At 50.0% G+C, this 26536-nt stretch overlaps 1 protein-coding gene across 2 annotated transcripts in view; it reads left to right on the forward strand.

The window, feature by feature from the left end:
- Positions 1 to 26536, forward strand: part of dync1h1 (dynein, cytoplasmic 1, heavy chain 1) — an 83181-nt gene that overhangs the window by 21038 nt on the left and 35607 nt on the right. The window contains exons 25-52 of one of the 2 annotated variants that reach the window (XM_079633885.1): positions 76 to 264; positions 2634 to 2828; positions 3009 to 3291; positions 4707 to 4807; positions 5352 to 5511; positions 7210 to 7450; positions 7539 to 7722; positions 8218 to 8430; positions 8605 to 8843; positions 9430 to 9586; positions 10044 to 10271; positions 11168 to 11398; positions 11558 to 11698; positions 11772 to 12005; positions 12125 to 12331; positions 12401 to 12522; positions 14661 to 14826; positions 15113 to 15276; positions 15876 to 16005; positions 19295 to 19428; positions 19500 to 19614; positions 19789 to 19950; positions 23243 to 23457; positions 23570 to 23774; positions 23854 to 24027; positions 24481 to 24600; positions 24678 to 24798; positions 25320 to 25515. In XM_079633885.1, the coding sequence (XP_079490011.1) occupies positions 76 to 264; positions 2634 to 2828; positions 3009 to 3291; positions 4707 to 4807; positions 5352 to 5511; positions 7210 to 7450; positions 7539 to 7722; positions 8218 to 8430; positions 8605 to 8843; positions 9430 to 9586; positions 10044 to 10271; positions 11168 to 11398; positions 11558 to 11698; positions 11772 to 12005; positions 12125 to 12331; positions 12401 to 12522; positions 14661 to 14826; positions 15113 to 15276; positions 15876 to 16005; positions 19295 to 19428; positions 19500 to 19614; positions 19789 to 19950; positions 23243 to 23457; positions 23570 to 23774; positions 23854 to 24027; positions 24481 to 24600; positions 24678 to 24798; positions 25320 to 25515 (5027 nt within the window). Of the gene's footprint in view, positions 1 to 75; positions 265 to 2633; positions 2829 to 3008; positions 3292 to 4706; positions 4808 to 5351; positions 5512 to 7209; positions 7451 to 7538; positions 7723 to 8217; positions 8431 to 8604; positions 8844 to 9429; positions 9587 to 10043; positions 10272 to 11167; positions 11399 to 11557; positions 11699 to 11771; positions 12006 to 12124; positions 12332 to 12400; positions 12523 to 14660; positions 14827 to 15112; positions 15277 to 15875; positions 16006 to 19294; positions 19429 to 19499; positions 19615 to 19788; positions 19951 to 23242; positions 23458 to 23569; positions 23775 to 23853; positions 24028 to 24480; positions 24601 to 24677; positions 24799 to 25319; positions 25516 to 26078; positions 26275 to 26536 lie in introns of both variants that reach the window. The other variant, XM_079633886.1, reaches the window with a different exon arrangement.

The following is a 26536-nucleotide window of genomic DNA, read 5'->3' on the forward strand; positions in this document are numbered from 1 at the left end:
GGAAGGATGAGCAGAGCATCTTCACAGTAATGAGCAGTAGTGGATGTGTGTAAAGTGCTGTGCTGCTGTTTTCAGGTGTTCTATAAAACCGCGGTGTCCATCACGGAGCACCCGAAGATCAACGAGTGGCTGACGCTGGTGGAGCGCGAGATGCGTGTGACGCTAGCTAAGCTGCTAGCCGAGTCCGTGACGGAGGTGGCCGCCTTCAACAAGGGCAGCGGCATCGACCTGAGCACATACCTGCACTGGATCGACCGATACCAGGTGACCACATCACATGACCTCTAGACCCGTCTCTGCTGCGCTCACACGTCAGTCCAAACACGGTTATTGGTGAATCGGGTCTGAAAGGATTGACGTCCACACTGGCTACGCTTACATGCTCAACTTCTGTTTCAATAGGACTGAATTCATTCCGATTGATGAATCTGAACGTAGTGGTGACATGAACGCTAATCATGTGATCGGTTGATGCGCGCGTTTATATCACAAGCTTCAAATCGGAATATATTTTTGACATGCGCTCGGGTGTAAAGGGTAGGGGTTGATTTTGGCCAATCAGATTAATTCAGCAGTCACTCCACGTGCAAATTTGTTTTGTGTTTCCCATACACGAATGTGTTTCCCACACTAGCAGCGCGAAACGTAGCCAAAGTCATGGAGTGCAAGTGTTCGTACAAGGTGCTTAAAGTACTTGAATTTGACTTTTTGAAATTGAAGTCCTGGAAAACAGCCATCTTTTTTAAGAGGTACTTGAAAAGTGCTTGAATTGTTAAAAACAGGGATGCATCGATACCGAGCTCATGTACTCGCACTCGTAAAAAAAGCTCTGATACCAACAACCGATAGGCCATCTACCATGCAGTGTGTGTACTGTGTAGTAACAGATAGCTGGGGTGCGCGCGAGCTGATAAGAGAAAACCGCGCAGCGGACCAGACGCGCGAGAGGGTCGAGCTCATCCCACAGACATCACAACGAGCCATGTAGCTTATTATTAACGTTAACTGACGAGAGAGAGAGAACCCGCGCGCACAATTCTGTTGAATGCTCTTGATTGCTGACACTCAGCACGTGTTATATGGATGAAAACTGAATCGTATATGTAACTTAAGAAAAGTAAAAAAATAACTGTTACCCGATTTATGTATAACGAGTGGTTCCCTACATTATTACTGGACGTTTGGTTCCATGAACGCAAACATCCAAAACGCGCGCTGCGCAAACCAGTGTCTCAGCGCTCAAATACTGAATTAAATTGTCTTTCACGTCTTGCACTTGTACAGACGAGTCCGCGCGTTCGTCTTAACGGGGCCGCAGTTTAATAAACCTGCTGCTGTGTTTTAATGTTAATAAACAAAGGTCAAATAAATGACTCACTGCTCTCGACTAACTAGGCTACCTACCCTTTTCAACTTTACAAAAATATACATCTATATATAATTTATACAGTAATGAATATGCAATTTTTTCACATTTGATTACCGGTACTTTATTAACATTTCTGTACCTGTTAGATCTACCTGAAAAACTCTAAAAACACTGTTTAATTAATTTGTAGCCTGCCTTTGTTCTATTGTATTTATTTGAAATTCGATTATTTGTTCTTATTTGTTACTGACTGCTTACTTGTCTTTAATAATGTTTTTAATTCACATTAATTAGGCTGGTAGTTTTTGTTGTAGTATCAAAATTGGATGAAATAATTGGCATTTCACTGTTGTCTAAACATTTGTACCACTGACCCAATCCTCAGCACTGAGCCCTGCTGGAGCCGCTCTTAATATGTGCTGTGCTGTTAAATGAAGATAAAATATGATAGAGCAATAGAATAAAGAGTGAGAGTATAGAAGCCCAAACAATGCATTTTAGCAGGCTTAATTAAGCAGGAAAATAACTGAAAGAAATATGTGATGAACAAATTAAGCCAACTGATATGATTTATATTATTTTGGTTTATCTACTAATACATTTATAAAATTACAAATGTAGTGAAAATGCAGGATCGGTATCGCCGAGAACCAAAAATGAAAGTATAGGACTCGTTCTGCAAAAAGTGGTATCGGTGCATCCCTAATTAAACATATTTGGGGAAAAAATGTGAATTTTTTTTAATTTTTTTTTTACATCAAAATAATTTAAGGGACTATTTATCAAAATGTTCTCCCAGGGGAGCACACCCCTGGATCCCGCTTGACAATTATGTTGATCAGGGCATATATCTTGGCTTAGGGGCCGCTTGCCTCCCAGGGAAAAAAGTTCAGGCTCAGGATTTTTTCCTACTATCACCCCTGTATTCTCCTACACTGGTTCTTTGTGTTTTAAACAGCAGGCTTAATATTTATTAACGCTATTCCTACATCATTGCACAAGTCTGAGCCGCCAAAGTCACATACACCGCGCGAATCCGATCAGAGCATTCAGACTGAAACTGGTTTCCAGAAATGCGATTTGAATAGGAATTCAAACCACATATGAATGTAGCTTGAAACATATTTGTAAAAATCACATTTTCTAACATTAGCTAACTCTGATCTGATTTCAATATGCACAAAAAGCGTATTTGAACGTAGCCTGAGACGGCCGGCGTGTGCACACGTCACATGACCTCTAACCCCGCCTCTGCTGCGTTCAGGCCCAGCTGGTGGTTCTGTCGACCCAGATCGACTGGTCCGAGAACGTGGAGAACGCGCTGACCACGATCGCCGGCGCAGAGAACATGGACCCGCTTCAGGCTGTGCTAGTGAACGTGGAGGCGACGCTAAACCTGCTAGCAGACACCGTCCTGATGGAGCAGCCGCCGCTGCGCAGGAGGAAGCTGGAGCATCTGGTGAGTGTGTGTGTGTGTGTGTGTGTGTGTGTGTGAGTTAAAAAGTAATGGAGATCTGTTGTAACTAGAGCTGTAACGATTCCCACGATCCGATACATACCCACACTTCACTGGTAAGTAAAAGCTAATTCTCCAGCTGTGGCTCACGGCACTGACAGCACTGGTGTGTTTTATTGGTAGATCACGGAGCTGGTGCACCAGAGAGACGTCACCAGAGCTCTGATCCGGAACAAGATCGACAACCCGAAGTCGTTCGAGTGGCTCAGTCAGATGCGCTTCTACTTCGACCCCAAGCAGACGGACGTCCTGCAGCAGCTCTCCATCCAGATGGCCAACGCCAAGTTCAACTACGGCTTCGAGTACCTGGGCGTGCAGGACAAGCTGGTGCAGACGCCGCTGACGGACCGCTGCTACCTGACCATGACCCAGGCGCTGGAGGCGCGGCTCGGGGGCTCGCCCTTCGGTCAGTGCCCCGCTCACCGCCCCGCTCACCGCCCCGCTCACCGCCCCACTCACCGCCCCGCTCACCGCCCCGCTCACCGCCCCGCTCACCGCCCCGCTCACCGCCCCGCTCACCGCCCCGCTCACCGCCCCGCTCACCGCCCCGCTCACCGCCCCGCTCACCGCCCCGCTCACCGCCCCGCTCACCGCCCCGCTCACCGCGCAGACTGGAAATACGGCCAGTGGAAATGCGTCGATTTAGCAAAAACTCCCATATATCGCAATTACGCTTTCAACGCTCGAATGACGTGTTTTTCAGGCAATTCGAAAAATGTATATTTCACTGCAACAGCATTTACAGCATTTACAGTCACCTGACGATCACCTGACGATCACCTGACGAGTCCGAGCTCTTGATTAAACTCAAAAGACAAAGTAATTCCAGGAATGCTGGATTCTAACGCTCAGAAGTGCCGCACTCGAGATCTCGGAGCAGACCTGAGGAGAAACCGTGTGTGGCGCTCACGAGCAGCTTTCCTGGCCGTTGGTGCTTGGGTAAAACGCCTACGATTAGCATTGATGGCTAGTGCGTGCAGCGATATAAACTCACCAGCATCCGTTGCCATGATTTCTGGAATTTGGAAAAAATAGTTTTATTCGTATAACATTTGTTAATGGAAACGCCGTCATTTCACAATATTTTATCATCAACATTTAGAAAATATCACAAGTTTTGCACAAATCTGTAATGTAAACTCGGCTAGTGTCTGCGGTTTCTCCCAGAATCCCGCTGAATGTGAAGTGTGCAGTGCTGACGCCAAGTGTCCTCATCCGTACAGCGCTGTACCAGTGTAGAGTCTCACAGCAGCGTTACGGAGATCACAGGAGATTACAGTAACAGTGTTCAGCTTTACAGCAGCTCTAGAATACAGTTCTTGTCCAGATAAAGTTAGATTGATTGATTCACTTCCGTTGTACAGATCATGAGTGATTAGCTTAGCGGCCGCTAGCACGACAGCGCTCTAACAGAAAACACTTAATGCGCTCCGGCTCATCCGCACAACAGTGTCTGGAGCTCGAACACACACTTTCAAACTGCTTCCAAGGTGCAAGTTTTGAAACCTGTTGAAAGTCGTGATGCTGTGTGTGTGAGTGTGTGTGTGTGTGTGTGTGTGTGTGTGTGTGTGTAAGCTTCAGAAGCGTGTGTGTGTAAGCTTCAGAAGCGTGAGTGTGTGTAACCGCGTGTCGTGATGCTGTGTGTGTGTAAGCTTCAGAAGCGTGAGTGTGTGTGTGTGTGTGTAAGCTTCAGAAGCGTGTGTGTGTGTGTGTGAGCTTCAGAAGCGCGAGTGTGTAACTGCGTGTCCTGTCGTGATGCTGTGTGTGTGTGTGTGAGCTTCAGAAGCGTGAGTGTGTGTAACGGTGTGTCCTGTTCTGCAGGTCCGGCTGGGACGGGGAAGACGGAGTCTGTGAAGGCGCTTGGCCATCAGCTGGGCCGCTTCGTGCTCGTCTTCAACTGCGACGAGACCTTCGACTTCCAGGTGCGGTTGTGTGTCGCTACATCTATTACCCAGGGTCCCGTGCGGTTGTGTGTCGCTACATCTATTACCCAGGGTCCCGTGCGGTTGTGTGTCGCTACATCTATTACCCAGGGTCCTGTGCGGTTGTGTGTCGCAACATCTATTACCCAGGGTCCCGTGCGGTTGTGTGTCGCAACATCTATTACCCAGGGTCCTGTGCGGTTGTGTGTCGCAACATCTATTACCCAGGGTCCCGCGCTCCTGGACATCCTTGAGTTTGTGAATCTGGAAAAATAATAATTCAAGGCCCTGGAAGTGTGTGTAGCCGTGCTCTCACTGGAAATGTGTCCCACATTCAGTCCTTGAGTTTGAGGGTATTGGACCTGAAAGTCCTGGAAAGGTCCTTGTGTGTGAAGTTAACGGAGTGTGTGTGTGTGAAGTTAACGGAGTGTGTGTGTGTGTGTAGTTGACGCTGTGCTCGACTGAAGTTAACGGGGTGTGTGTGTGAAGTTAACAGAGGTGTGTGTGCGTGAGTGACGCTGTGCTCGTCTGTCTGGTCTCGCAGGCGATGGGCCGCATCTTCGTGGGCCTGTGTCAGGTGGGCGCCTGGGGCTGCTTCGACGAGTTCAACCGTCTGGAGGAGCGCATGCTGTCGGCAGTCTCCCAGCAGGTCCAGTACATCCAGGTGGCGCTGAGAGAACACATCAACCCCAACAGAGACCGCAGTACGTACCCCACACACACACACACACACACCCATCAACCCCAACAGAGACCGCAGTACGTACAACACACACACACCAACCCCAGCAGAGACCGCAGTACGTACAACACACACACACCAACCCCAACAGAGACCGCAGTACGTACAACACACACACACCAACCCCAACAGAGACCGCAGTACGTACAACACACACACACACACACACCAACCCCAACAGAGACCGCAGTACGTACCCCACACACACACACACACACACCAACCCCAGCAGAGACCGCAGTACGTACAACACACACACACCAACCCCAACAGAGACCGCAGTACGTACAACACACACACACACACACACACCAACCCCAACAGAGACCGCAGTACGTACAACACACACACACCAACCCCAACAGAGACCGCAGTACGTACAACACACACACACACCAACCCCAACAGAGACCGCAGTACGTACCCCACACACACACACACCACACACCCCAGCAGAGGCCGCAGTGCGTACCCCACACACACCACACACCCCAGCAGAGACCGGTGTGTGTGCTCAGGTGTGTTCTTGTGTGTTCAGGTGTGGTGTTGTGTGCTCAGGTGTGTTCTTGTGTGCTCAGGTGTGTGTGTTGTGTGCTCAGGTGTGTGTGTTGTGTGCTCAGGTGTGTTCTTGTGTGTTCAGGTGTTGTGTGCTCAGGTGTGTGTGCTCAGGTGTGTGTGTTGTGTGCTCAGGTGTGTGTGTTGTGTGCTCAGGTGTGTTCTTGTGTGCTCAGGTGTGTTCTTGTGTGTTCTTGTGTGCTCAGGTGTGTTCTTGTGTGCTCAGGTGTGTTCTTGTGTGCTCAGGTGTGTGTGTTGTGTGCTCAGGTGTGTTCTTGTGTGCTCAGGTGTGTGTGTTGTGTGCTCAGGTGTGTGTGTTGTGTGCTCAGGTGTGTGTGTTGTGTGTTCAGGTGTTGTGTGCTCAGGTGTGTGTGCTCAGGTGTGTTCTTGTGTGCTCAGGTGTGTGTGTTGTGTGCTCAGGTGTGTGTGTTGTGTGCTCAGGTGTGTTCTTGTGTGCTCAGGTGTGTTCTTGTGTGCTCAGGTGTGGTGTTGTGTGCTCAGGTGTGTTCTTGTGTGCTCAGGTGTGTGTGTTGTGTGCTCAGGTGTGTTCTTGTGTGCTCAGGTGTGTTCTTGTGTGTTCTTGTGTGCTCAGGTGTGTTCTTGTGTGCTCAGGTGTGTTCTTGTGTGCTCAGGTGTGTGTGTTGTGTGCTCAGGTGTGTTCTTTTGTGCTCAGGTGTGTGTGTTGTGTGCTCAGGTGTGTTCTTGTGTGCTCAGGTGTGTTCTTGTGTGCTCAGGTGTGTGTGTTGTGTGCTCAGGTGTGTTCTTGTGTGCTCAGGTGTGTTCTTGTGTGCTCAGGTGTGTGTGTTGTGTGCTCAGGTGTGGTGTTGTGTGCTCAGGTGTGTGTGTTGTGTGCTCAGGTGTGTGTGTTGTGTGCTCAGGTGTGTGTGTTGTGTGCTCAGGTGTGTTCTTGTGTGCTCAGGTGTGTGTGTTGTGTGCTCAGGTGTGTTCTTGTGCGCTCAGGTGTGTGTGTTGTGTGCTCAGGTGTTGTTCTTGTGTGCTCAGGTGTGTGTGTTGTGTGCTCAGGTGTGTTCTTGTGTGCTCAGGTGTTGTTCTTGTGTGCTCAGGTGTGTGTGTTGTGTGCTCAGGTGTGTTCTTGTGTGCTCAGGTGTGCCCGTGACCACGGAGCTGCTGAACAAGCAGGTGAAGGTGAGCGCTGACATGGCCATCTTCATCACCATGAACCCCGGGTACGCCGGGCGGTCCAACCTGCCGGATAACCTGAAGAAGCTCTTCCGGAGTCTGGCCATGACCAAGCCGGACCGGCAGCTGATCGCGCAGGTCATGCTCTACTCGCAGGGCTTCCGCACCGCCGAGATCCTCGCCAAGAAGATCGTCCCCTTCTTCAAGTACGAGACCCGCCGAGCGCTCCTCAGCCGCCGCGAGCGTGCCGTGAGCCGTGCCGCGAGCCGTAACCGCGTCTGGTCTGTGTTGCAGGTTGTGTGACGAGCAGCTGTCGTCTCAGTCTCACTACGACTTCGGCCTGCGAGCGCTCAAGAGCGTGCTGATCAGCGCCGGCAACGTCAAGCGGGAGCGCATCCAGAAGATCAAGCGGGAGAAGGGCGAGCGCGGCGAGGTCGTGGACGAGAACGAGATCGCGGAGAACCTTCCGGAGCAGGAGGTAAGATGAGCGAGGAGAAACTCGGGATCTACAGGGGATTAGACTGAAGTCCTGGAAACCCTTGAGAACAGACATGTTTATGAACATTTGAATTATTGAAAGACAATGTAAAATTAGTGCTTCATTTTATTGATAAATAATCTTTTCAGTCCATCTGATATTGAGCATTTCACATATTTATATGAGCAATATCACACTCATATCCAAGTGTATGATACAGCTTTCATTCTTCAGTCCATCATATATTCATGGGAATAAATCAGTTTGAATTAGGAAAGCGATATCTTCGTCATAATATCCTTTCATTGGTTAAAGTTCCACAGTCATCGCAGTGCTGCAACTTATCTGTACCATTGTTTTATTAGTTTTGTTTTATGTTTTATTTTTTATTTACCTTTTTATAATTGAAAAGATTAAGAAATTGGTTGAGAAGTGAGATCTCAGTCCTTGAAAAGGCTGTGACCTCTGACCTGGCTCTGTCTGCTCGCCCCTCAGATCCTCATCCAGAGTGTGTGTGAGACGATGGTGCCGAAGCTGGTGGCGGAGGACATCCCTCTGCTGTTCAGCCTGCTGTCGGACGTGTTCCCCGGCGTGCAGTACATGCGCGGCGAGATGACGGCGCTGCGGGACGAGCTGAAGAAGGTGTGTGCCGAGATGTACCTGACGTACGGAGACGGAGACGACGTGGGCAGCATGTGGGTGGAGAAGGTGAGATGCGCTGGCGTGAGGCAGTGTGGGTTAGGGCTGATCAGTGATCGTGGCTCAAACACCGGGAGTTCTGGGATACACTAGAATATACAGGTTTATTATTATTATTAATTGATATAAATTCGATGAATATTCTAAATGTGTATATGCCGCTCCTCCCCTGGTCTCCCTCAGGTCCTGCAGCTGTACCAGATCACGCAGATCAACCACGGGCTGATGATGGTGGGCCCGTCGGGCAGCGGGAAGACCATGGCCTGGCGGGTTCTGCTGAAGGCCCTGGAGCGGCTCGAGGGCCTGGAGGGCGTGGCGCACATCATCGACCCCAAGGCCATCAGCAAAGACCACCTGTACGGCACGCTGGACCCCAACACGCGCGAGTGGACCGACGGGCTGTTCACACACGTGCTCCGCAAGTGAGTGTGTTCGGGGTTCGAGCTCAAACCCAATCAGCAGCAGCGTGTGTGTGTGTAAACCACAGTGTTAGAGGCGGCTCGCACAACGGGTCCACCTTTACACGTGTCGGATACACAACCATGGAAGATATTAGGAGACATGTTTGTCGTAAGAGTTTTATAGTAAAATATAGCATATCAACAGTGATCAGCAATAATGATAAGTCTAATTCTCACAATAACAGCAAGGTCCTGTAGATCATAACACAGAAGTGGAGTATCCTTCTCTTGAAATGTTGGATCAATAATTAGGAACCACAGTTTCTTGTATAGGACACAGTTTGTCTTGTATTCTGGACGGCAGGGCAGAGAGAACACACACACACACACACAGACACAGACTGACCGATTTCATCAGGCTGTGAAAATTCTCCAAAAGAAACGAGAATGTCCTTCTCAGCCGCCGTAGTGGCGACTCTTGCGTCATCAGAACTGTGTTCAGCGCACCTTCCCTTAAAGAAAACATTTGCAACCTTTTGTCTGGGCTGAGCACAGCCTGTGTGTGTGTTCTCTCGACCTCATGCTGTGTGTGTGTGTGTGTGTTCAGGATCATTGATAACGTGCGTGGAGAGCTGCAGAAGAGGCAGTGGATCATCTTCGACGGCGATGTGGACCCCGAGTGGGTGGAGAACCTGAACTCTGTGCTGGACGACAACAAGCTCCTGACTCTGCCCAACGGAGAGCGCCTCAGCCTGCCGCCCAACGTACGACCCGCCGCCGCTATACACATCCACAACATTACTGTATACACACCGGATCTAGCGCTGCGCGGTTCAGAGAAATCGACTTGGCAAAGACTGATTATTTTATGCACAGTTTTCAGTGAAGCAGCTGATCAGTAGTAAATGCTGAACACCAGAGTCACAAACACACACACACACACACCTCTAAACACCAGTCACACACACACACACACACACACACACACACACACACCCCTCTAAACACCAGTCACACACACACACACCACATGTCCCTCTGAACACCAGAGTCTCTCAATGATGAGCTGCGCATGACAAAATAAGCACAGCATCTGCCATTTCATAATCGGGATGAGCCAGATCGGTTTAGGTGTGATTAATCGTGCAGCCCTGCTCGCTGTGAGACTGTAGTCGTGGTGATGGTGATGATGATGGTGGTGATAATGGTGATGTCACACAGGTGCGCATCATGTTCGAGGTGCAGGACCTGAAGTACGCCACGCTGGCCACGGTGTCTCGCTGCGGGATGGTCTGGTTCAGCGAGGACGTTCTCAGCACAGACATGATCTTCAACAACTTCCTGGCTCGCCTGCGGAGCATCCCATTGGACGAGGGAGAGGACGAGGCTCTGCGAATGAGGAAGGCCACCGAGGACGAGGGAGACGAGGCCGCCTCACCGATGCTGCAGGTACTGGAGTGTGTTTGTGTGTGTGTGTGTGTGTGTGTGTGTGTGTGTGTGTGTGTCTGAGACGAGGCTGCCTCACCGATGCTGCAGGTACTGGAGTGTGTTTGTGTGTGTGTGAGACGAGGCTGCCTCACCGATGCTGCGTGTGTGTGTGTGTGTGTGTGTGTGTGTGTGTGTGTGTGTGTGTGTGTGTGTGTGTGTGTGTGTGTGTGTGTGTGTGTGTGTGTGTGTGTGTGTGTGTGTGTGTGTGTGTGTGTGTGTGTGTGTGTGTGTGTGTGTGTGTGTGTGTGTGTGTGTGTGTGTGTGTGTGTGTGTGTGTGTGTGTGTGTGTGTGTGTGTGTGTGTGTGTGTGTGTGTGTGTGTGTGTGTGTGTGTGTGTGTGTGTGTGTGTGTGTGTGTGTGTGTGTGTGTGTGTGACGAGGCCGCCTCACCGATGCTGCAGGTACTGGAGTGTGTTTGTGTGTGTGTGAGACGAGGCTGCCTCACCGATGCTGCGTGTGTGTGTGTGTGTGTGTGTGTGTGTGTGTGTGTGTGTGTGTGTGTGTGTGTGTGTGTGTGTGTGACGAGGCCGCCTCACCGATGCTGCAGGTACTGGAGTGTGTGTGTGTCTGAGACGAGGCCGCCTCACCGATGCTGCAGGTACTGGAGTGTGTGTGTGTCTGAGTGACGAGGCCGCCTCACCGATGCTGCAGGTACTGGAGTGTGTGTGTGTCTGAGACGAGGCCGCCTCACCGATGCTGCAGGTACGGGAGTGTGTGTGTCGGTCGAACTGGCGGCTCCTAGCCTAGCGCCGAAGTTTCCGCTATCCGGGGTCAGCCCAGTGCGGTTTGGTTGAGAATGACTGACTGTCTGTCCTCGTGTGTTTCCCAGTGTTCACGGCTGCTGTGTTCGCTCCCCAGATCCAGCGAGACTCGTCTGCGGTCCTGCAGCCGTACTTCACCTCCACCGGGCTGGTGATCAAAGCGCTGGAGCACGCCTCGAAGATGGAGCACATCATGGACTTCACCCGCCTGCGCTCGCTGAGCTCGCTCTTCTCCATGCTGCACCAGGCCTGCCGCAACGTGGCTCTCTACAACAACAACCACCCCGACTTCCCCATGCCCGTCGAGCAGCTGGAGAAGTACATGCAGGTGTGTGTGTGTGTGTGAGTGTGTGTTGGAAACACTAGTGTGGACAGAGCGTTTTTAAATGAAAACGCTGTTTTCAAATGTATTAATGTAGCCGTAGTGTTGGCACAGCTGTGCGTGATGTGTGTGTGTGTGACGCACGCTAACTCTCCCCGTGTGCAGAAATACCTGATCTACGCCGTGCTGTGGTCGTTCTCGGGCGACAGCCGGCTGAAGATGAGGGCGGAGCTCGGCGAGTACATCCGCCGCATCACCACCGTGTCCCTGCCGTCTGCGCCCAACGTGCCGATCATCGACTACGAGGTGCGACACACACTCCTCAGGCTCAGTGCGCGTGTGTGTGTGCGTGAGGGGCTAACGCTGCTCTGGTCTGCAGGTGTGCATCACGGGCGAGTGGCAGTCGTGGCAGGGGAAGGTGCCTCAGATCGAGGTGGAGACTCATAAGGTGGCGTCTCCTGATGTGGTCGTGCCCACGCTGGACACGGTGCGGCACGAGGCGCTGCTCTACACGTGGCTGGCCGAACACAAGCCGCTGGTGCTCTGTGGGCCGCCCGGCTCCGGCAAGACCATGACCCTGTTCAGCGCGCTGAGAGCCCTGCCCGACATGGAGGTGAGGAACACCGCTCACTTTAGGGATGAGCATTTTTCTAAAGTATTTGGGCTCATAAAAATCTTAATATTTGAATATCCGTTTGTTTATTATTTATTCGTGTGTGTGTGTTCCTCCAGGTGGTGGGCCTGAACTTCTCGAGCGCCACGACCCCGGAGCTGCTGCTGAAGACGTTCGATCATTACTGCGAGTACCGCCGGACTCCTAACGGTGTGGTTCTGGCGCCGGTGCAGCTGGGCAAGTGGCTGGTGCTGTTCTGCGACGAGATCAACCTGCCCGACATGGACAAGTACGGCACGCAACGGGTCATCTCCTTCATCAGACAGGTGTGTGTTGTGTTTGGCTCTCGTGTGTGTGTGTGTGTGTGTGGAGTGTAACCGGTGTGTGTTGTTCAGATGGTGGAGCACGGCGGCTTCTATCGCACCTCAGACCAGACGTGGGTGAAGCTGGAGCGGATCCAGTTCGTCGGGGCCTGTAATCCTCCCACTGACCCGGGCCGGAAGCCGCTCTCTTACAGGTTCTCCATCATCATCATCATCATCATCATCATCATCATCACACCAAGGACGATAACTATAAAGATAATGTTCTAAAAATCGTTCTGCATATTAAAGGTCCCATGACATGAAATTTTCACTTTTTGAGGTTTTTTAACATTAATATGAGTTCCCCTAGCCTTTATATGGTCCCCAAATTTCTAGAAATTTCAATCGGTGTAAATCGAGCTTTTGCTATCTTTCTCTGCCTTTGAGGCAGATCGGGCTGATCTTGAATCTCCTCCGTATGACGTCATACGGAGGAAATGTTACCTCCCCTTTCTCTGCTTTGCCCGCCCAGAGAATATTTCCCGCATGAGAAAATGAGCTAGGAAGTAGGAACGCGTGCGCGCGATTTTAGTTTGTCCACGGGAGATATCATGGCTTTTGAGCGAGCGAAGCATAATAATTGCTCAATAATTGGATGTACAAATGAACACCGAAGCCTTTTTTTAGTTCCTTCATCCAAGCCCCAGAAGAACCAGTGGATTCATTTCATTTCCTCTGGAAATGCGCCGACACAACTCCCCAAAGTTTTGCATGTCTGCGGCAAACATTTCACCGACGACTGTTTCCTCAACTTGGGTCATAGAGCTGGCTTCGACGAACGTCTGAAAATAAATCGATCGAGCTAACGTTACCAAGCAACACTTTCTGATGTGTAATTGTTCAAGTTCAGACAGGTAATCTTTCTCTCAGATCGTTCAATACTGCTGTTTATGCCTCAGTAAGTCAAGCCAGTGACTAAAATATAAACTTCACATCGTTTCTTTTAGTAGGATGAAAATAATCGTATTTAAATTGTGAATAAATTATATACAGAAAGCGATCAAAGAACAATCTTTGTAGGAATCGCGCGCACGCGTTCCTATACTTCCTAGCTCATTTTCTCATGGACACCGCGCGATCGAGTTTATCTGGACACTAGCCAAACTCGTTATGAAATCAATGACGCACGTTACACTGCACATGATCGCTCTTACTGTATTTACATCATCATGTTTGCATTGGTGAAAGCAGAGAGAGTGCAGAAACTGCGTTGCAATGATAAGATCTTCATTCTCGCGATCAACAACAGACTCATCTGCTTGCGCAATGCTCATCACGGCAACATTTTATGTGATGGGAATAGATCTAAATACTTTAAAAACTTCTGACGATTTGTTAATCTCGATAGCTGTAATAGTAAAAACTTATAATAACTGTAGTAAAATTATTCGAGAGAGTTTCACATGTAATAAGTAGCTATTTCATATGCAAGCATGTCAGCCAATCACAGCAGTGGCCGGTTACACCGAAGTCTCACACAGACACGCCCCTTCAAACAGAGCGTTCAAATCAGAGGCTAAAACTGGGCTAGGAAAAATGCCTTTTGTTTCTAAATTATGACAATTTTTTATCTAAAAAACATACTAACATTATAAGGGCAACCCAGGAAACATTATAAAATAATATAATAACCCCATGTCATGGGACCTTTAAAGAATAGCAGAGGTCACACCACAACTATAACCATAAAGATATGATGAACGCTATCGTTGGGATCACTTTCAGAACTCATTTTTTCCAGCTGTTGAACGATAACACCGACAGCCAATCAGAATCCACTCAAATGTAAAGGGCTCGCGCATTTAAAATGGTAGACGACATTGTGGAGAAGTGAATCTCTGAGGCCCAGAAAAATCCACTGTTTGACAAGTCAAGCCCCTTTTCAAGAACATGGACATCAATCGTTCATACCCTCTGAATAAATACAACACTGTCTGCTTCCTCTGAAGTTGCAGTGAAAGAGACTCCACTATATTGACTCCGTCAGCTTCATTCAGTGTTAGCTTATTAGCTCGATTCCACTAGCTTCACTCCAAACACAGCATGCTGGTCATCAACAGCCAATCAGAATCGAGTCTCTGCTGATCATCTGCTGGGTAAAGCCTGTAAATACAAGAGCAGCAGAAACATGTTCAGTGACGGCGTACACACTTTGAAACCGCAGCGCACGAGCTTAGAATAACCAGACCGTTCTCGTTCGTTGGTGTGGATGCAAACATAGTTATCGTTATAGTTACCTTTGTAGTTCTGGCTCTTGGTGTGAACGGCCCTTTGCTCGTGATGTCTGCAGGTTTCTGCGTCATGTGCCGGTGGTGTACGTGGACTATCCCGGCCCGGCCTCGATGACCCAGATCTACGGCACCTTCAACCGAGCCATGCTGAGGCTCATCCCGTCCCTGAGGACCTTCGCTGAGCCGCTCACCGCAGCCATGGTCGAGTTCTACACCATGTCTCAGGTCTGCACCTCACACAGATCTGGCAGAGTTCCCTCACGTGAAACTGAACCTTTATTTTGGCAGGTTGCAGTGAAGAGCTGTGAGTGTGTGTGTTTCTGCTCACGTCGGGTGTTGGGTTTCTGCGCTCCAGGATCTGAACATGTTCTGTAAATCTGCTGTGGAGTGCTCTCAACTAGACTTGAAACTTGACATGCTTATCCCCCAGATAAAGAAGCTGTGCTTGTTCTGAAATAATCCAGTTTAGCTCTAACTGGTGTGTGTGTGTGTGTGTGTGTGTGTGTAACAGGAGCGGTTCACGCAGGACACGCAGCCGCACTACATCTACTCCCCGAGAGAGATGACCCGCTGGGTGCGGGGGATCTTCGAGGCGCTGAGGCCGCTAGAGACGCTGCCCGTCGAGGGGCTCATCCGCATCTGGGCTCACGAGGCGCTCCGACTCTTCCAGGACCGGTGAGTCGAAGGGGTTTCCAGGCTGGAGATTCAAAACAGGGACTTGAACTGTTACTATGTTGCGTTTTAATCTTGGTTCAGTTTCCTTTCACACCGCAATGAAATGTTTATGCTAGTTACATGTGCCTGAAGCCGTCCTCTCATTGGCCAGAGCGCATCGGTTTATCTTTCTCACAGCGTCACAGAAGCTGGAACTGTAGCTGTAGGACAGCATTGGGCAGGATTTATCATCGTTTAAAATAATGAATACAAATTAAATTTGAATCGCCTATTTTATAAATTTTTTCATCCGATTAATCAAAGATTTTTTTTACATGATCGACAGATTAATCGATTATGAAAATAATAGTTAGTTGCAGCCCGACTTGGTTTGTTGGGTCGCATTGCTTTCTCACTACTAGCAAACCGCTCCGCTTTGTGTCCCATCGCTACTTCGTTCAGGGGATCTCGGACTGGTTTTGTTAGATCCGAGTGCAACTGCCGTGTTCATATTTGCCTAAACAAACTGCACATTTCTCCCAATTCCAGCAGCAAACCTAGGAATATGTGTGGTTGAGTGTTTTGAAATGGCACAACGATTGAACTGATTCTCCTGACAGATTGGTGGAGGACGAGGAGAGACGCTGGACCGATGAAAACATCGACATGGTCGCCCTGAAACACTTCCCCAACATCGACCGCGACAAAGCCCTTAACAAACCCATCCTGTACAGCAACTGGCTCTCCAAGGTGAGTGTCGCGGGACGCAGAAGCTTCCAGAGCTCGGCTTAGCTCATCCCGTAGCTCAGCGTAGCTCATCCCGTAGCTCAGCGTAACTCATCCCGTAGCTCAGCGTAACTCATCCCGTAGCTCGGCGTAACTCATCCCGTAACTCAGCGTAGCTCATCCCGTAACTCGCCGTAACTCATCCCGTAGCTCAGCGTAACTCATCCCGTAGCTCATCCCGTAGCTCATCCCGTAGCTCAGCGTAGCTCATCCCGTAGCTCATCCCGTAGCTCAGCGTAACTCATCCCGTAGCTCAGCGTAGCTCATCCCGTAGCTCAGCGTAGCTCATCCCGTAGCTCATCCCGTAGCTCATCCCGTAGCTCAGCGTAGCTCATCCCGTAGCTCATCCCGTAGCTCAGCGTAACTCATCCCGTAGCTCAGCGTAGCTCATCCCGTAGCTCAGCGTAGCTCATCCCGTAGCTCAGCGTAACTCATCCCGTAGCTCGGCGTAGCTCATCCCGTAGCTCAGCGTAACTCATCCCGTAGCTCAGCGTAACTCATCCCGTAGCTCAGCGTAGCTCATCCCGTAGCTCAGCGTAACTCATCCCGTAACTCGGCGTAACTCATCCCGTAGCTCAGCGTAACTCATCCCGTAGCTCATCCCGTAGCTCAGCGTAACTCATCCCGTAGCTCAGCGTAGCTCAGCGTAACTCATCCCGTAGCTCAGCGTAACTCATCCCGTAGCTCAGCGTAGCTCATCCCGTAGCTCAGCGTAGCTCATCCCGTAGCTCAGCGTAACTCATCCCGTAGTTCAGCGTAGCTCATCCCGTAGCTCAGCGTAGCTCATCCCGTAGCTCAGCGTAACTCATCCCGTAGCTCAGCGTAGCTCATCCCGTGGCTCATCCCGTAGCTCGCCGTAGCTCATCCCGTAGCTCATCCCGTAGCTCAGCGTAGCTCATCCCGTAGCTCATCCCGTAGCTCAGCGTAACTCATCCCGTAGCTCAGCGTAACTCATCCCGTAGCTCAGCGTAACTCATCCCGTAGCTCAGCGTAACTCATCCCGTAGCTCAGCGTAACTCATCCCGTAGCTCAGCGTAACTCATCCCGTAGCTCAGCGTAACTCATCCCGTAGCTCAGCGTAACTCATCCCGTAGCTCAGCGTAACTCATCCCGTAGCTCAGCGTAACTCATCCCGTAGCTCAGCGTAACTCATCCCGTAGCTCAGCGTAACTCATCCCGTAGCTCAGCGTAACTCATCCCGTAGCTCAGCGTAACTCATCCCGTAGCTCAGCGTAACTCATCCCGTAACTCAGCGTAACTCATCCCGTAGCTCAGCGTAACTCATCCCGTAGCTCAGCGTAACTCAGCGTAACTCATCCCGTAGCTCAGCGTAACTCAGCGTAACTCATCCCGTAGCTCAGCGTAACTCAGCGTAACTCATCCCGTAGCTCAGCGTAACTCAGCGTAACTCATCCCGTAGCTCAGCGTAACTCATCCCGTAGCTCGGCGTAGCTCAGCGTAACTCATCCCGTAGCTCAGCGTAACTCATCCCGTAGCTCAGCGTAACTCATCCCGTAGCTCAGCGTAACTCATCCCGTAGCTCAGCGTAACTCATCCCGTAGCTCGGCGTAACTCATCCCGTAGCTCGGCGTAACTCAGCGTAACTCATCCCGTAGCTCAGCGTAGCTCATCCCGTAGCTCAGCGTAACTCATCCCGTAGCTCGGCGTAACTCAGCGTAACTCATCCCGTAGCTCAGCGTAACTCATCCCGTAGCTCAGCGTAACTCATCCCGTAGCTCGGCGTAACTCAGCGTAACTCATCCCGTAGCTCAGCGTAGCTCATCCCGTAGCTCAGCGTAACTCATCCCGTAGCTCATCCCGTGGCTCATCCCGTCGCTCGGCGTAGCTCATCCCGTAGCTCATCCCGTAGCTCAATCCCGTAGCTCATCCCGTAGCTCATCCCGTAGCTCAGCGTAGCTCATCCCGTAGCTCATCCCGTGGCTCATCCCGTAGCTCATCCCGTAGCTCATCCCGTAGCTCATCCCGTAGCTCAGCGTAACTCATCCCGTAGCTCATCCCGTAGCTCGGCGTAGCTCATCCCGTAACTCATCCCGTAGCTCATCCCGTAGCTCATCCTGTAGCTCATCCCGTAGCTCATCCCGTAGCTCAATCCCGTAGCTCATCCCGTAGCTCAGCGTAACTCATCCCGTAGCTCAGCGTAACTCATCCCGTAGCTCAGCGTAACTCATCCCGTAGCTCAGCGTAACTCATCCCGTAGCTCGGCGTAACTCAGCGTAACTCATCCCGTAGCTCAGCGTAGCTCATCCCGTAGCTCAGCGTAGCTCATCCCGTGGCTCATCCCGTAGCTCATCCCGTAGCTCATCCCGTAGCTCATCCCGTAGCTCAGCGTAACTCATCCCGTAGCTCATCCCGTAGCTCATCCCGTAGCTCATCCCGTAGCTCAATCCCGTAGCTCATCCCGTAGCTCAGCGTAGCTCATCCCGTGGCTCATCCCGTAGCTCATCCCGTAGCTCAATCCCGTAGCTCATCCCGTAGCTCAGCGTAACTCATCCCGTAGCTCATCCCGTGGCTCATCCCGTAGCTCGGCGTAGCTCGGCGTAGCTCATCCCGTAGCTCATCCCGTAGCTCATCCCGTAGCTCATCCCGTAGCTCATCCCGTAGCTCATCCCGTAGCTCATCCCGTAGCTCATCCCGTAGCTCATCCCGTAGCTCATCCCGTAGCTCATCCCGTAGCTCATCCCGTAGCTCATCCCGTAGCTCATCCCGTAGCTCAGCGTAACTCATCCCGTAGCTCAGCGTAACTCATCCCGTAGCTCAGCGTAACTCATCCCGTAGCTCATCCCGTAGCTCATCCCGTAGCTCATCCCGTAGCTCATCCCGTAGCTCGGCGTAGCTCATCCCGTAGCTCAGCGTAACTCATCCCGTAGCTCATCCCGTAGCTCAGCGTAACTCATCCCGTAGCTCATCCCGTAGCTCATCCCGTAGCTCATCCCGTAGCTCGGCGTAGCTCATCCCGTAGCTCATCCCGTAGCTCATCCCGTAGCTCGGCGTAGCTCATCCCGTAGCTCATCCCGTAGCTCGGCGTAGCTCATCCCGTAGCTCATCCCGTAGCTCATCCCGTAGCTCATCCCGTAGCTCATCTTGTCACTCAGCGTAACTCACTCAACTCATTAGTTCCCTTGTTGAGTCTGGTATTGCTACTCCCTGTGCTGTTCTTTGTCCTGTTGATGTACAGTGCTTGTGTTTGCCTCGTTCTCCTGTGGATAACTCGCTGTAACCCCGTCTCCCGTAGGACTACGTGCCCGTGGAGCAGGAGGAGCTGCGCGACTATGTGAAGGCCAGACTGAAGGTGTTCTACGAGGAGGAGCTGGACGTTCCTCTCGTGCTCTTCAATGAGGTTCTGGATCACGTGCTGCGGATCGACAGGTACAGAGCCCCCGATCAAACGCATGTTTCTCCCGCCGATGCGCCCGTAACGCCAGGCTTGTTCTCCTCAGAATCTTCCGGCAGCCGCAGGGTCATCTTCTCCTGATCGGGGTCAGCGGAGCCGGGAAGACCACGCTCTCACGCTTCGTGGCCTGGATGAACGGGCTCAGTGTCTATCAGATCAAGGTTAGAGCCAACAAGCGTGTGTGAAGCTGCTGAGACTCTACACTGACAGCGCTGTATAGATGGAGAGACTACAGAGAGACAGCGACTCTAAAGCAAAGAGGACATTGCATAAACATTAACAATGAATGTGTGTATAATGAAGAAGGCTTCAGTAACTGTGATGGTGTCGCGCAGGTCCACAGGAAGTACACCGGCGAGGACTTCGACGAGGACCTGCGGACGGTCCTCCGGCGCTCCGGGTGCAAGAACGAGAAGATCGCCTTCATCATGGACGAGTCGAACGTGCTGGACTCCGGATTCCTGGAGCGCATGAACACACTGCTGGCCAACGGAGAGGTGCGGCCCGGCGTGTGTGTGTGTGTGTGTTCTGTATCTCGTCGTCGTGTGTGTGTGTGTGTGTTCTGTGTCTCGGCATGTGTGTTCTGTGTGTGTTCTCAACTCAACTGTTCTCAACTGTGTGTGTGTGTGTTAGGGGTGTAACGGTACATGTATTCGTACCGGACCGTTTCGGTACAGGACTTTCGGTACGGTGCACATGTGCACCGAATGCAATCTTTCACGTAAATTAGGCTAGTTTTGTGTGCGGAACATAGGTCAATTCCGAGTTTCCACACAAACATATTAAGTGTCGGAAGTCTCCGCATTGCACTGATTAAATCTGATTAATCGTTTTTGTGATTCAAATACATGTAAAATATTACCATAACATCTGTCTTCCTGTGTGCGGAAATTTGTTTATGTTGCTGTGACAACGAAACACGTGCACACGCGCCTGTGTTAAGAGCGCTGATGCGCTCATCTGTGGACATTTTTGAATGCCTTTCTGTTAAAAGCGGGCTTTCCACACAAACAAACGTACATGTGTCACTAGTATGAGAAAAAAAAATGGATTTTAACTCTCGGGTCGGGCTCGGACATAAATATCGCATAAATAAAGATCACCACATACACGGCACGCTCGCTTTAGCCCAGCCTCTCGCTAGCTAGCGTCACGGCCAATATTGGTTTGAGAGTATTTTATTTAGTGGAGAACTTTGCAGCAGTATTTTATTTCTTATTCTTTTTTTATTTTATATCTTTTTTATTTATTAGCCTAATGTTATATTTTATTAAATAGTGTGTTTAAAAAAAGTGTAAACAAATTGTTAAAAAAAAGTTTATAGTAAACAACCAGCAGTTTAATGTTTTGCATTTCTATCCCTTACTGTACCGAAAATGAACCGAACCGTGACTTTAAAACCGAGGTACGTACAGAACCGTGATTTTTGCGTACCGTTACACCCCTAGTGTGTGTGTGTGTTCTCAACCCTGTGTGTGTTCTGTGTGTGTGTGTGTTCTGTGTGTGTGTTCTGTGTCTCGTCGTGTGTGTTCTGTGTCTCGTCGTGTGTGTTCTGTGTCTCGTCGTGTGTGTTCTGTGTCTCGTCGTGTGTGTTCTGTGTGTGTGTGTGTTCTGTGTGTGTGTGTGTTCTGTGTGTGTGTGTTCTGTGTCTCGTCGTGTGTGTTCTGTGTGTGTGTGTGTTCTGTGTCTCGTCGTGTGTGTGTTCTGTGTCTCGTTGTGTGTGTTCTGTGTCTCGTCGTGTGTGTGTTCTGATCTCTCTGTGTTCTGATCTCTCGGTGTTCTGATCTCTCGGTGTTCTGATCTCTCGGTGTTCTGATCTCTCGGTGTTCTGATCTCTCGGTGTTCTGATCTCTCGGTGTTCTGATCTCTCGGTGTTCTGATCTCTCTGTGTTCTGATCTCTCTGTGTTCTGATCTCTCTGTGTTCTGATCTCTCTGTGTTCTGATCTCTCTCTGTGTTCTGATCTCTCTCTGTGTTCTGATCTCTCTGTGTTCTGATCTCTCTCTGTGTTCTGATCTCTCTCTGTGTTCTGATCTCTCTCTGTGTTCTGATCTCTCTGTGTTCTGATCTCTCTGTGTTCTGATCTCTCTGTGTTCTGATCTCTCTGTGTTCTGATCTCTCTGTGTTCTGATCTCTCTGTGTTCTGATCTCTCTGTGTTCTGATCTCTCTGTGTTCTGATCTCTCTCTGTGTTCTGATCTCTCTGTGTTCTGATCTCTCGGTGTTCTGATCTCTCTGTGTTCTGATCTCTCTGTGTTCTGATCTCTCTGTGTTCTGATCTCTCTGTGTTCTGATCTCTCTGTGTTCTGATCTCTCTCTGTGTTCTGATCTCTCTCTGTGTTCTGATCTCTCTCTGTGTTCTGATCTCTCTCTGTGTTCTGATCTCTCGGTGTTCTGATCTCTCTGTGTTCTGATCTCTCTGTGTTCTGATCTCTCTGTGTTCTGATCTCTCTGTGTTCTGATCTCTCTGTGTTCTGATCTCTCTGTGTTCTGATCTCTCTGTGTTCTGATCTCTCTCTGTGTTCTGATCTCTCTCTGTGTTCTGATCTCTCTCTGTGTTCTGATCTCTCTCTGTGTTCTGATCTCTCTCTGTGTTCTGATCTCTCTCGGTGTTCTGATCTCTCTCGGTGTTCTGATCTCTCTCGGTGTTCTGATCTCTCTCGGTGTTCTGATCTCTCTCGGTGTTCTGATCTCTCTCTGTGTTCTGATCTCTCTCTGTGTTCTGATCTCTCTCTGTGTTCTGATCTCTCTCTGTGTTCTGATCTCTCTCGGTGTTCTGATCTCTCTCGGTGTTCTGATCTCTCTCGGTGTTCTGATCTCTCTCGGTGTTCTGATCTCTCTCGGTGTTCTGATCTCTCTCTGTGTTCTGATCTCTCTCTGTGTTCTGATCTCTCTCGGTGTTCTGATCTCTCTCGGTGTTCTGATCTCTCTCGGTGTTCTGATCTCTCTGTGTTCTGATCTCTCTCTGTGTTCTGATCTCTCTCTGTGTTCTGATCTCTCTCTGTGTTCTGATCTCTCTCTGTGTTCTGATCTCTCTGTGTTCTGATCTCTCTGTGTTCTGATCTCTCTGTGTTCTGATCTCTCTGTGTTCTGATCTCTCTGTGTTCTGATCTCTCTGTGTTCTGATCTCTCTGTGTTCTGATCTCTCTGTGTTCTGATCTCTCTCTGTGTTCTGATCTCTCTCTGTGTTCTGATCTCTCTCTGTGTTCTGATCTCTCTCGGTGTTCTGATCTCTCTCGGTGTTCTGATCTCTCTCGGTGTTCTGATCTCTCTCGGTGTTCTGATCTCTCTGTGTTCTGATCTCTCTCTGTGTTCTGATCTCTCTCTGTGTTCTGATCTCTCTCTGTGTTCTGATCTCTCTCTGTGTTCTGATCTCTCTCTGTGTTCTGATCTCTCTCTGTGTTCTGATCTCTCTCTGTGTTCTGATCTCTCTCTGTGTTCTGATCTCTCTCTGTGTTCTGATCTCTCTCGGTGTTCTGATCTCTCTCGGTGTTCTGATCTCTCTCTGTGTTCTGATCTCTCTCTGTGTTCTGATCTCTCTCTGTGTTCTGATCTCTCTCTGTGTTCTGATCTCTCTCTGTGTTCTGATCTCTCTCTGTGTTCTGATCTCTCGGTGTTCTGATCTCTCTCTGTGTTCTGATCTCTCTCTGTGTTCTGATCTCTCTCGGTGTTCTGATCTCTCTCGGTGTTCTGATCTCTCGGTGTTCTGATCTCTCGGTGTTCTGATCTCTCGGTGTTCTGATCTCTCGGTGTTCTGATCTCTCGGTGTTCTGATCTCTGTGCCGCTGCAGGTGCCCGGCCTGTTCGAGGGCGACGAGTACGCCACGCTGATGACGCAGTGTAAGGAGGGCGCGCAGAAGGAGGGCTTGATGCTGGACACCCATGAGGAGCTGTACAAGTGGTTCACGAGTCAGGTGATCAGGAACCTGCATGTGGTGTTCACCATGAACCCGTCGTCTGAGGGACTGAAGGACCGCGCGGCCACGTCACCCGCCCTCTTCAACAGGTACCCGTCGCTCCTTGCGTCTTTATGCAGTACAGATCGTTTCAAAGAAGCTCAATAAACAGAATCATATGTGATGAAGTTCGCATCATTGATTCTAACTCAAATTCTGCAGGTGTGTGCTCAACTGGTTTGGGGATTGGTCCACTGAAGCGCTCTACCAGGTGGGTAAAGAGTTCACCAGCAAGATGGACCTGGAGAAGCCCAACTACAAAGTGCCCGACTACATGCCCATCGTGTACGATAAGCTGCCGCAGCCGCCCACCCACCGCGAGGCTATCGTCAACGGCTGCGTGTTCGTCCACCAGACGCTGCACCAGGTCCGTCTCGCGTTCACAGATCTGAAGGCATTCGCATCTGTTCCTTCGCACGCTTTTACACTTACTCTGGTGTTCTCAGGCTAACAACCGCTTGGCTAAGCGTGGCGGCCGCACGATGGCTATCACCCCACGCCACTACCTGGACTTCATCAACCACTACGCCAACCTGTTCAACGAGAAGCGCAGCGAGCTGGAGGAGCAGCAGATGCACCTCAACGTGGGCCTGCGCAAAATCAAGGAGACCGTCGATCAGGTGCGCGCTTCACCCGACACGCGCATGCTAACACCACTGATGGGGGGTTACCTTCACAGGGAGTGCCTTGCTCCCTAAAGAAGTAACTTTTATAAAGAAGTAACCAATTACATAGTTACTATTTATGAAAGTTACTTTTAAAAGTAGTTACAATATTGTGTTATTCCCTAAAAGTCACAACTTTACACAACAACTAAGCAACGCAATTAATGTTGCATTTTTCCCAGCTGGCTGAGGCTAGATCTCTTCCAGGCCTTGCTGGAGTTCTTTTACAGAGCACTTATTTTTACAAGTTATTAACTTGGTAATGCATTTATCTGTTAAAAACACATTTAGAACATTATCATATTTTGAGCACTTGTAATATTTCAGATGAGTTGTTTGATGTACCGTTACCTGTAATGCATTCCCACCGCGTTCAGTTCCTGATTCAGTGTGTTATCTGTGCGTCAGGTGGAGGAGCTGCGGCGCGACCTGCGGATCAAGAGTCAGGAGCTGGAGGTCAAGAACGCTGCCGCCAACGACAAGCTGAAGAAGATGGTGAAGGACCAGCAGGAGGCCGAGAAGAAGAAGGCAAGAGCTCGGAGCGTGCCCGACAGGCCCGGGGTGCACACCTCGCCGCTCGCCTAACCTCTCGCTCTCCCTCACAGGTCATGAGTCAGGAGATACAGGAAGCAGTTTACAAGCAGCAGGAAGTGATCAAAGACAAGCAGCTGCGAGTGAAGCAGGACCTGGACCAGGTGGAGCCGGCCGTCATCGAGGCTCAGAACGGTACGAGTTCTCTCCGCTCTCCGGCGCTGTGGCTTTGGCTTTCACATCTCCAGAATCTGCTCACGTTAAAGACAGTGTTGCTCTTGTCCTGTTGTGATCTACTCTTGAGGAAATATCCACTGCTGTCAGTCCAAACCACAGCCGGTTACTCTACATGCTTGGGGGACATTTGGCCGGAGTCCTATAGCAAGTCACGTTTCACTTTATATAGTACAGGTTGGGTTAAAGCTAATAAACAGCAGAATAACTTCATCAGATTCAGTGGTCTCTACATCTCATATCTACAGAAGAGTCATTTATAAGATCAAGTTTGGTCCTCATGTGAAAGGGTCAGCGCCCCATATCAATAATATTACTGATGTCTTCTGGTAAACAAAGGCCACAGTGGATGTTTCCTGGTTCTTCTGCTTCCTGCTCTTTTCTTGTGTGATTGCTAGTGGTGTTGGGCGTTCGTTTCACTGCGCTAATGTCTCTGCTCTCTTCACTCTTTCTGTCTCTTCTCACGCTCGTGGCTCGTTTAGCTGTTAAATCGATTAAGAAGCAGCACTTAGTGGAGGTGCGGTCGATGGCCAACCCGCCGGCGGCAGTCAAGCTGGCGCTGGAGTCCATCTGTCTGCTGCTGGGCGAGAGCACCACCGACTGGAAGCAGATTCGCTCCATCATTATGCGCGAGAACTTCATCCCCACTATTGTGAACTTTTCTGCTGATGAGATCAGGTGACTGACTGTCGGTGCGGAGCGGTGGCCGCCGCGTGTGAAGAGGACAACCGTAGTCCACACACACACACACACACACACACTCACTCACACTCAATAGCTGCGTTTACATCCAATGGAGTGAATCTAACGTGCACAATTTTAATTTAGCATAAAACATTTGAGATGCTGCGATGCGATTGGTCCGCTGGTGAGTCCAGTTATCCAATCACATCCTCATGTTAATGAGCTTCCCCAACACTGCTCTCAACAAACTCGAGTTATGTAATCAGATTACTTTTTTCAAGTAACTTGGTAACACAATTAGTTACTTTTTAAGGGAGTAACGCAATGTTGTAATGCATTACTTTTCAAAGTGACAAATCCCCCCCACACACTGATGAGTTTAGTTGCACAGCAAGGGATTTATTCTGTAATAAATCAAACAAACTACGATGTTATCATAGACCCGACAGTGGTGGGTCACGTGACTCGGTCCCTCTCCCCGACGCCGCGGCCGCTGCGCTCCCGCCGCATGAACCGTTTGTCCTCGTGGTCCTAAAACCCTTGCCTTCCCTCTCTAGCCGTCAGCTCGATTAAGAAGCATCACCTTGTTGAAGTGCGCGCTATGGCTAACCCCCCGGCAGCCGTTAAACTGGCTCTAGAGTCGATCTGCCTCTTGCTCGGCGAGGAAACTAGTGACTGGAAAAAGATCAGACAAGTTATTATCAGAGACAATTTCATCTCCAGCATAGTCAACTTTGTCTCGGAGGACACGAGGTATTATCATCTCCTTACACACATCTTCCTCTCGAGCGAGACGGCCTCACGCCTCACTTCAGGCTTTTCAATAGCACAATATTCATTTGCAATGCAGCTACTTCCTGAAATATGTCAGTCTAGGAAGCATTCAGTTGTCAGTCAGAGACGAGTGTGTCAGAGGAACTTCAGCATCATGTCATATTCTAATAAATGGAATCAAAATAACACTAAAGATATGTTCAGCTGCACGTCCAGACAGCTTGATCTCGACAGCGCTTCA

The sequence above is a fragment of the Phoxinus phoxinus genome (assembly GCF_949152265.1).
Source record: "Phoxinus phoxinus genome assembly, chromosome: 13".
Lineage (NCBI taxonomy): Eukaryota > Metazoa > Chordata > Actinopteri > Cypriniformes > Leuciscidae > Phoxinus > Phoxinus phoxinus.